This window comes from Triticum dicoccoides, chromosome 1B (assembly GCF_002162155.2).
Source record: "Triticum dicoccoides isolate Atlit2015 ecotype Zavitan chromosome 1B, WEW_v2.0, whole genome shotgun sequence".
Taxonomy (NCBI): Eukaryota; Viridiplantae; Streptophyta; class Magnoliopsida; order Poales; family Poaceae; genus Triticum; species Triticum dicoccoides.
This window is the reverse complement of record NC_041381.1, coordinates 64,780,763-64,791,464: the sequence shown is the minus strand read 5'-3', so window position 1 is coordinate 64,791,464 and position 10,702 is coordinate 64,780,763. Positions and strand designations below refer to the sequence as shown.

Genomic DNA, 10,702 nt, shown 5'->3' with positions numbered 1-10,702 from the left:
GCCTTGATCACCGCGTCCCATCCGCGCGTTCCACTCCTCCAGAGTGAACAAGAGCTTGCTGCCGCCCTCCTCCTCGGCGTCCAGCTCGTACCGCTCCTCAGCCGCCTTGAAACGACCGATGATCTCCTCGATTGATGTCGTATCCAGGTCGACCAGATTGTCGATGGAGACCGCAAGCTGCGAGTACCGCTTGGGTGCGATTCGCAGCCACTTCTGGATCACGCGCTTGTCACTGATCGCGTCCCCGAGCTCGCTGTGGCGCGCGCATAGTCCTGTGAGGTGCATGGCCAGATCGTCAATGGACTCACCGGGTTTGTGGCGCAGCTGATTGAATACCCCCCGCATGGTCTGGGCCTTCGTGTCTCGGACGCGCGCAGAGCCCGCGCGCATGGCACGGATCGCCTCCCACAGCTCCCGGGAGGTCTGGTGCTTACGCAGCATGGGCAGCATCTCGGGGGGCACCGATCGGAGGATAAACTCCATCGCTCCCTTGTCGTTGCGGTACCCGAACTCATCTTCGAGATCCTCTGCGCCCAGGATCGCGTGCCACATCCCTCTCACTTGCATCCCGACTTCCATCAGGAGGCTCCACTCAGCATAGTTGGTGCGGGTCAATGGTGGCACGTTGGGGTGACCCGACACGACCGGAGCGAACTGCCTCGCCACCGCCAGCTCACGCCCTTGGCCGGCTGCGGACTATGGCGAGCCTTTGCTGCCGTCGTCGTTGGCGTCCCCCGCCTTCTTCTTGCCATCATCACCTGCCATAACAGGACCCTAGCAACGCGGCTCTGATGCCACTTGTTAGACCCACAACGCTCGAGCTCACACAAGACAGAGAGAGAGGAAGACGAAGATGTTTGTGCTGCGTAAAACTTGCAGCTTTTCTGATCCTTCCTTCCTTCTTATTCAGTCGTTACAGAAGCTAACAGAAAACCGAAAACCAGGGCACGAACGGGTCGTGAGTGCTGCCATCCCAACGCCCCGCGCGTCGCCCGCGATGCGGCCATGACCATCTCCCTCGTGCCATCCCACGATCAGAGCAAGGCCGCTAAACTAGCTAACCTATCTACGCCCGAGTCGCAGCTCAGGTTATTTGCAAACTGAAGAAAACGATAAGCTCTGACGAAACTGACAGAGACTAACCTACACTACAATCTGACGAAACTGAAAGTGCAGCAGCAGCTGGTTAACTAACAGAAATTCTAGAACTTTCACTCACCCTGCTTCGTTACTGTTGATACGTCCAGTCGTCACGTGCACCGCCGCAAGATGCGGTGCTTGAGCAGCACGACCCGGGCCACATTCACATCCATTAGTGATGGAAGGTGTGTGCACATCTGCATAGTAAAGAAACGGATTTATACCTTCAGTAAAGAAACAGATTTAGACCTTCTCCATTAGTGAAACGCAGAAGCTGGCAAAGTAGGGAATGCTTAACACAAGTGGCTTCAGAGTCACATGTGGTGTCAGCATTATATGCAAATACAAAAGTTGAAAATAGCAATATGATCATGTCAGAGGTCTGTATAATGAAAATTATCTGAACACGTCATCTGTGTAATGCATCAGGGACAACACTAACCTGTGCGGACAATTTGATGGAATGTACCTTCACATTCACATTTACATTTGCTATGCTAGTCCGCCGAATCAGAGATTCAAATACAAGTTCTTTTTCTCGCATTTCATAAACTTTAATTCCTGTTTGTTTAAACAAGGAAATGTACATGAGATCATTAGACTAAACATCTTTTAAATAATCTATATGATGAGCAGAAGCTTTTGAGAATATAAGAGGCTATAACTGAAATAAAAAAAATCCTTTTGTGCCCAGCTTGAATAAAAGATATCAATAGAAGTAGAATGCATATCCCAGCTTCAAATTGTAGGAACAATTGGTTTAAACATCTCCTTAAGAGTGAAAAGTAATGGCATTTTGTGTAGCGACTGGCATCATTTGAGTAACTAATTTTTTATCCCGCTGAAAGGATTGCATTAAGAATTGTAAATAGGATTAATAGAAATTACAGACCTTGTAGTGTAAGTTGAAGAGCACGAAGTAGAATAATGGCAAATATAATCAAATGATGACGTGAACATAAAAATGGCACATGATTTCTACAACTGATCTAATGAACTAAAATATTGCCGACATAGGATATGAAAGCGTTCCTAGCTCCAGAAATATTGCCGACATATGCATCTCAAGCAACAGCCAACCATGGTGCGAGTATACCTACAGACAAATAATAGAACATTGATGGGGATTGCTAACATCTCGACCAATTTGTTATCCTCCAGCTTGAGATTACTTGGCCCAAAGCAAGAGACTACTTATAAAGTAGCTTTCTGCACTAAATCCCTCACCTGTAATGATAAATGGTTGTATTTGCATTGTATAGAAAATTTGAAGGTGGTTCGTGAATCTGGAAGATCTATCAACAAAACATGGGAAGGAAGATAAGAACACTACACTAATGGTGGTAAGGCTAGAGTAATCAGTTAGGTTGAGCCATAAGTATATACTTCATCTACAAGCCCGCTTCTTCCCAACTTCTCACCTAAAAGCTTTGTATGTAGGTGTATCATATCCATTCTCTATCATATCTTGAATGGAAAGTCATATGGCCAGAGATCAAAGGGCTGCACCACCACCACCAACAACAACAAAGCCTTTAGTCCCAAAGAAGTTGGGGTAGGCTAGAGGTGAAACCCATAAGATCTCGCAACCAACTCATGGCTCGAGCACATGGATAGCAAGCTTTCACGCACCCCTGTCCATAGCTAGCTCTTTGGTGATACTCCAATCCTTCAGGTCTCTCTTAACGGACTCCTCCCATGTCAAATTCGGTCTACCCCGCCCTCTCTTGACATTCTCCATACACTTTAGCCGTCCTCTATGCACTGGAGCTTCTGGAGGCCTACGCTGAATATGCCCAAACCATCTCAGACGATGTTGGACAAGCTTCTCTTCAATTGGTGCTACCCCAACTCTATCTCGTATATCATCATTCCGGACTCGATCCTTCCTCGTGTGGCCACACATCCATCGCAACATACGCATCTCCGCCACACCTAATTGTTGAACATGTCGCCTTTTAGTCGGCCAACACTCAGCGCCATACAACATTGCGGGTCGAACCACCGTCCAGTAGAACTTGCCTTTTAGCTTTTGTGGCACTCTCTTGTCACAGAGAATGCCAGAAGCGTGGCGCCACTTCATCCATCCGGCTTTGATTCGATGGTTCACATCTTCATCAATACCCCCATCCTCCGGCAGCATTGACCCCAAATACCGAAAGGTGTCCTTCTGAGGTACCACCTGGCCATCAAGGCTAACCTCCTCCTCCTCACACCTAGTAGTACTGAAACCACACATCATGTACTCGGTTTTAGTTCTACTAAGCCTAAACCCTTTCGATTCCAAGGTTTGTCTCCATAACTCTAACTTTCTATTTACCCCCGTCCGACTATCGTCAACTAGCACCACATCATCCGCAAAGAGCATACACCATGGGATATCTCCTTGTATATCCCTTGTGACCTCATCCATCACCAATGCAAAAAGATAAGGGCTCAAAGCTGACCCCTGATGCAGTCCCATCTTAATCGGGAAGTCATCAGTGTCGACATCACTTGTTCGAACACTTGTCACAACATTATCGTACATGTCCTTGATGACGGTAATGTACTTTGCTGGGACTTTGTGTTTCTCCAAGGCCCACCACATGACATTCCGCGGTATGTTATCATAGGCCTTCTCCAAGTCAATGAACATGCAAGTCCTTCTTTTGCTCCCTACCACCAATGGGACCAAAATTGTTGTGCAAAATAGCATCTATATTATTCTGCATAGAAATATATGTATTCAGATTTCAAATGAAAAATATATATTTCAGAGTGCTTTTTTTGGATCAACTTTCCATTAGGTACGCCTAGTAGAACGCCCGTGCCCCATCGTACCGGAAGGACCAACTCCCATCGAGAAGGGGTGTTTCCCATGGCGTTGAGGTCCTTGTGCTTGCCGCAGGCGCTGATGCACTTCTGGGTATTGCAGTGAGGTGCAAGCAACAAGCTGCAAGTCATTGCAACACTACATCATGGCCAAGGAATACTGTCTTGAACTGGTTCATCAAGGCATTGGCAAAAAACTACGTGGGGTCATCTATGGGAACCATAGACCTGGACGGCCATCGCGTGTGTGACTTGAAATTGAAGAAGCCCCACACCTGTCGCCTCGTTAGTCACAACTACCCTCTTCGGCACTGCTCCTAACGGCGAGATCCACCGCCACGGTCTCCGGTCACCAAGATCCACGACGCAGAAGGCCCCTTGCTCCACGATGTAAGGTTTCTTCCTTTCCTCCAGAAGCTTCTTTGCTTCCATTTGAACCTTTCCCCCATCTCAAGGAAAATGAAAGCCTTAGTATATTGTTATTGATAATGTGGAACCAATCTTTCTTGCTATGATTTCCATTTAACTTGAAGACAACCCCATGGATTCGCTATTGAGAAGGCAGTAGTAGAACTACAGACCTTCTATATCGATGTAATTCCAGAGCTCTTCCAGTAGACTATTTCTTTTCTCTACAAATAATCTAGTTGTATCCAAGAAGATCTTATGAAACACAACAAGGAACATCAATCTAAGTGCATTTGGAATTCTTTTGGAAGCAAGTAGTGTATATAACCTGCATATAGAGCAACACCAAATGTCGGGTGGTAGGTGCGACATATGCCAACGGGTGGCTTATCATTGTGGGAGCCAGTAAGACATCACCGGTGCCTGGAAACGGGATGAGGCAAAGACATGCACGTCGGCGGATCTTACCTAGGTTGGGGGCTCTCCGTGGAGATAATACCCCTACTACTGCTCTGCGGGGTCTCCGCATGATCACTAGATCGACAAGAAGCTACAAGAGGCTCCTTGGGCTGTTCGGTGTGAGGAGGAAGAAAGGCAAGGCTAGCTCTCTTCTCTCCTTATAGTAGTGTCTAAAACTATCTGAGATCAACCCTTTACATGGGTACCCCGGGGGGTTTATATAGGCCTACCCCCCGAGGGTACAACGGTAATCCGGCTGGGCGCGGGCCCTAGCCGTCAGTGTCTATGGCCGCCGGCTTCCCTGCCGGCCACTGGGGCCCGCTAACTGGTGGGTCCCGCCGGCTGCCGGCTCATTGGACAACAGGCCGGCCCTACCGCTTGGGGGGCTTGTCGGGAGCTGGTTACTGTTGCCTTTCCTCTGATGACGAGGGCTTTGTCGAGGTAAGCATGGCTACGGTGCCGCCGTCTTGCGGGCTCTCACTGTAGCCTTACCTCGTCTTGTCTCCTTAATGGTGCGCGCGCCCCAAGGAGGGGGGCAAGCCGGCCATAGGAAGCCGACCGTGCCCCAGGCCGGCTAGGGGAGGCAAGGCCGCCTTCGGGCATCTCTCTGACTGAAGGGGCCCGCCGCCTGTGGGCCGTACTGGCAGCCCGTCGTGGAGGGTGTCATGATCAGCATGGCAACAGTGCCACGCCGGACGGGTGATGGCTGCCCCATACGGCATACTGTAGCCATGCTTGCTCCGGGATTCGGGGGTGGCAGGCTCCACTGTTGCCACGCCTTGTCCCATCATCATTATGGGGGTGCAGACTTTGAGGGCACGACCCTGGCCACTCGCCAGGGGCCGGCTTCTTGGAGTCGGTCTTCTTGGGCCGACTTCTTGGAGTCGGTCTTTTCGTGGCCGGCTTCTTGGAGTCGGCCCTATTGTGGCGTCCTCCAAGAGAGTTTAGGGTTTGGCTGCCTTCCAGTAGTCGGCTTGTGAGGCAGTCGACCGGAGGAAGGCGCCCCCGCGTCTTGGGTGCTACAAGGCTCGATCGGCCTGTTGTTTTTTCAAAGGGCCAAAGGGAGTCGGCTAGGCTACCCATGGTCATTTACTATGATAGTAGTCCCCGAAGCTGGTTGGGCTTCGTGGCTGAAAGGGGAACGAGAAGCTCAATCAGCTTCCTATCCCGACGATCCGGCAGCTAGGAGCCGGCTTCACTTATGCATGCCTTCTCGGCAAAGTTTCGTCGAAATCTGAAGGCGGGAACCAGCTGGCGCGCTAGCCAGGCTGCGGGCTGGCTGCCCACCGCCTGCACGCCACGTGGCACCCTTCGGCTGGAAGGGCCTGGCAGCCCACGCGCGTGGCGGGACGCCGTTGCAGACCGGGGCCCGCCACTTCCACGCCTCGGCCCGGGCGCGGATCTTTTGCGGCCTAAACTGACCGCACGTCTTCCGACGGCGGTTTCCACTCGGCGTAAAGGCGCAATAATCGCGGGACGTGGGGGAGTGGGCGTAGTTAATCCCACGCCCCCACGCCTCGCCTCCTCGGCTTAGCCGCATGAGGCTATAAGTAGGATGAGGAAGGGGAGCGGCAGACACTCGCACGCTCGCCCACGCTCCACCATTTCCTTCTTCTTCCTTCTTTCTGTCGCCGCAGCTGCTCCCCATGATGCCGCTGCCCCGTTCATCTCCTCGGCGCCGTTGTTCCTCCGCGGCCGAATCACGCGTGCCCGCCGTCGCGCATTCTCTGTTGCTTCTCCGTTCTCATGGCTCCAACGCCCAGCTCCTAGGACGGCTCTAACGTTCGTGAAGACCACATCGACTTCCTCCGCAAGACGCGGCGGTTGCCGGGCAGGGATCACGTGCGGGTCCGTCTCACGCTGGAGAGGGAGATTTTGCCAGCGCCGGAAGAGGGCGAGCGGGTAATCTTCTACTCGCACTGCCTGCACGGCGTCGGCCTGCCTGCGAGCGGCTTCTTCCGCTTGTTTCTCGAGTTTTATCATCTCCAGCCGCACCACCTTACTCCAAACACGGTGGTGCTGCTGTCGGCCTTCGTCACTCTGTGCAAAGGCTTCCTCGGTGTTCTCCCCACCCTCGAACTTTTGGGGGAGTTCTTTCAGTCCAAGCTCGGCACAGTTGTTGCGGGCGTGCCGGCTCCATGCGGTGCCTTCATCGCCATGCGGAGATCGACAGCCGACAACCCGTTGCCGCCCATCGCGCTGATCTAGTCGGTGAAGCTCTGGCAGAAATCTTACTTTTATGTGAAGAACGTCGCGTCGCAGGGCGACTACGTCAATCAGCCGGCTTATGTAGCCGGCCCGCCGGCTGGGAGACAACCCTCATGGTCCTACCGGGCTAGGTCGCTGATGTCGGCTAGGGCTGGCGCCGTCGCCCGACTTTGGGTGCTGATCCAGTCGGAGGGCCTGACTGGTCCGACCTGATAGCCGCCTTCGTGGAGCACCGGGTGCTGCCGCTCCAAGGCCGCCCTCATCTGATCTGCCAGATGAGCGGCCGCTTCGACCCAAGCCGGCTGAGCACCAAGGAGATGCCGCACGACGAGGTATCTTACATGGTGAACTACATCGTCAACTGCAAGCTCACCGAGGAGTGGCGGTACGGCAAGGAGCCATACTCTCGCGCCGACCCCTCGCTTGTGGTAAGCCTTCCTTTTTTTCTTCTTCTCTTGTTACCGAGTTCTCTCTGGCAGGCTTCTGACCAGTCGGCTTGTTTTTAATCAGAACCCCCTCCTTCATCCGTCGGCCGGAACCGTGGGGGCGGAACACGAGTTCGCCCCCGACCGCGCGACGGACGACCTGGACGACCCCGACTTGGGGGCGGCCGCCTTAGACGCCGCCGCCGTAGGGGGAGGTGGCGAGGCAGGCGGCTTCGGGTTCACCGCCGGTTTCAAGGACTGGCCGGATGATGACGAGGCCGAACCTATTCCGGATGATGGTGAGGCAGGCGGCTTCAGGTTCACCGCCGGTTTCAAGAACCTTCGGGTATTTGACCATCAAGGCGCGGGCCCTTCTGGCGGGCCGACTGCACGGGGCGGCGCACAGAAACGCCGGGCGGCGCTGACTCTCTTCGGCGGTCGGCCGAACAAGCCCAAGAGTTCCGCGGCGGCGACCAAGCGGGACGAGGCGGCCGCAAAGGCGGCCCGCTTCCGCAAGGTGGTGAAGCAGCCGCATGTAGTTTCGGCGTAAGTGTTAATTCTCGCACGCCTTTCTTTCTTCTATTCAGTCAGCATTCTTCTAAGCCTTTTCTTGTCTTATCAACCAGGGCTCCGCTCTTTCTTGAGCGGACTACAGCCGCCTCCATAGTCGGAGGGGCGGGAGGATCTGCAAGTTCCCGCCGCGTACACCCCCGTGCCGAGCTCCAAGCAGCGACAGAGCGGAACGCGCGGGAGGCGCGGTAGGAGCGGGAGGCGGAGGAGCAGAGGGAAGCCCCCGCCAAGGCGACTCAGGAGATGATGGCGGAGTCGGCTGAGGCGCAGGCGGATCGGCGGCCAAGGCCCAGACGGGGCCGCGGCCGCAGACAGGGCGGCGGAGGCCTTGCGTAGCCAGCCTCCACAACTCGTCATCCCTCTCCGCATCGTGGCCCCTGATATCCCGGTGCCCCCACCAGAGGAAGCCGGCCACGACCAGCGGGCGATGGAGAGGGAGGGGGGCGACATAGTCGTCCCGGAGGGAGAGGCGGTGCCGCCTTCGTCAGCTGGGGCGGGCCAAGGTGACCGGCCCGAGGCGCCGCCTGAGCAGCCGGCTGGAGGCGAGCCGACTATGAGGGAGGATCTTATGGTCCTGTCACCGACTCGTCGGCGCGCAGGGAAGGTGACTTCAGAGCCGGACCCGCAGAGGGCCGCAGGCTCCAGCTCGTTGTCCCATGACCTGGAGACGGCCAGCGTCAGCTCGCCAGGGTGGACGCCGGGCAGTGGGACAGCCGTGCTGAATGTGGCAGCACGGGATGTCCGGAGCCGGCTTCAGTCTCAAGCCACTGCGCTGAAGCAGTATACCCAAGAGTTTCTTGCAACGCGGTCGGCCATTCGGGTGAGTCTTCTTGCTCTTGATTTCTTCCGTGGGGGCACGTCAACGCACCCACTGGATGTAGTCCTCGAGTTTCGAGTCGGCTGCTGACCAGGCGGCTTGGAACTTCTCAGAAGACTTTGATTTAATGATTTGTTCTTGTTCGCACCTTCGTCCTATTTGCAGGACTATCACAACCTCCACGCCGCTACCTTCAACTGCTAGGCCCGGGAGATGAATCAGAAGACCGCCGATCTGGCAGAGAGCCGGAGTGAGTGCTTTTGTTTTTTATCTCATGTGGGGGCGCGCTAGCGCACCCACTGGGTGTAGTCCCCGAGATTCGGGCCGACTGCTGAGCAGTCGGGTCGGATCTTTCCTGACGACTTCTTCCTTAATTTCTTCTTCTCCTTATCGGTAGGAGCCAATGCCGACTTGAGGGAGCAGCTGGGTGGAGCTCACACCGCCCTTCGCGCCAAGGAAACCGAGTGCAACGCCTTGGTTCAGGAGCATGATCGCCTAGCCAAGAAACTGGCCAACCAGGAGGAGAACCACAAGGTGGCCCTAAAGACGGTGCAGGACAGCGAGGCTGCCCTCAAAGCCGAGTATGAGACCGAGGCGGCGAGCTGGGCCGAGGCGAGGCAGGCACTGAGCGAGCGCTATGGCTGGGTTGAAGATTTGATTAACGGTAGGCTGCCTTCTTCTTCGCTCCTTTGCTCGTCCTTGTCATCTGGTTTATCTTCTGATTTGCTCTATTTCTTTCTTCCTTGTGAAGAATACTTCCCCGGCTACTCCGTCGCCGCCAACCAAGCCATCGAAGCTCAGCGTGAGGCCCGGCGGCAGGCTGGGGTTGAGATTGCACTGGACGCCAACCGATCGCTTGAGGAGCAGCTTCTGGCGATCCAAGCCCGCCTCCAGCCGGCCTACCGCATGCTCCACCGTCTTCAGCGTGCCGGAGTGCAGGTGCTGGCCACCCTTTGGCCCAGCGAGGTGATTCACTGCACCCCCAACCGGACTGCCGACTGGCTGGAGGTAGCAGTCGGCCGCTTCGAGGACTGGAAGGCTTTAGCAGCTCGGTCCGGTGCTCGACAACGCTAGAGTTCATCCGGGCTTGGTATCCTGGGCTGAATTTGGACCAGCTGCGCACCTGGCGGCAGGAGGCTGACGAGGAGCTGGAGGCGGTGCGGCCGACTATCATTCAGCGCGCCTCGGCGATCATCGACTTCAACGACACCAGCGCCTTTGCTCCGGAGGTAAACAAAGACGGCGTCGCTCAGCCGGACGAATGGTTCGGGCTGAACCCAGCAGACGGTGAAGACTCGGCAGAGGAGATTGACTCCAGTGACGAGGGCGAAGAGGAGGAGGAGGAAGATGGCGAAGACATTGTGCCGGATGGTGGAGCAGCCAGCCAGCCTCAGCCTGATCGTGCCTCCAGCAACGAGGCGCGTGCGAACGTGCCGCCTGCCGCAGGTGATGATCAAGCCGAGACTCGCTAGCCGGCCACTCCTCCAGCCAACATCGCCGTCTCCACCAACCTGCCTGACTCCCCAGTTGCTCCCCTGGCCTGACTCGTCGTCTTTACTTTCCTGCTCGTTACTTCTTGAACAACTTTTATTAAATTTGCACAGTTCCACCCATTGGGGGTGTATTCAAACTATGTCGAATGCTGGTCTTTCGAAGGCCTTTTGTGTAAATATAATTATGCATGTGCTTGGCTTCCATTCCTACTTGCTTTTCATCTTTTGGCTATTTTCCTTTGCCGCCCTCCCTTGGTCGCCGCCTTCCCAGCCAGACAGCTGCTCTGTAGTCTGTGACCGGGCAAGGGATTGGCCGTTTGGGAGGACAAGTACTCGAGCTTTCTTAGATTGTAGCAGAGTAAGGAGGG

General features: G+C 55.0%; 1 protein-coding gene across 1 annotated transcript in view; it reads right to left on the bottom strand.

Annotated features, from left to right (window-relative positions):
• Positions 1 to 765, bottom strand: part of LOC119350146 (retrovirus-related Pol polyprotein from transposon TNT 1-94) — a 2,436-nt gene extending 1,671 nt beyond the window's left edge. The window contains 1 exon segment of the mRNA XM_037618117.1: positions 2 to 765. Coding sequence (XP_037474014.1) covers positions 2 to 765 — 764 coding nt within the window.
• Between the last annotated feature and the right edge of the window lie 9,937 nt (positions 766 to 10,702).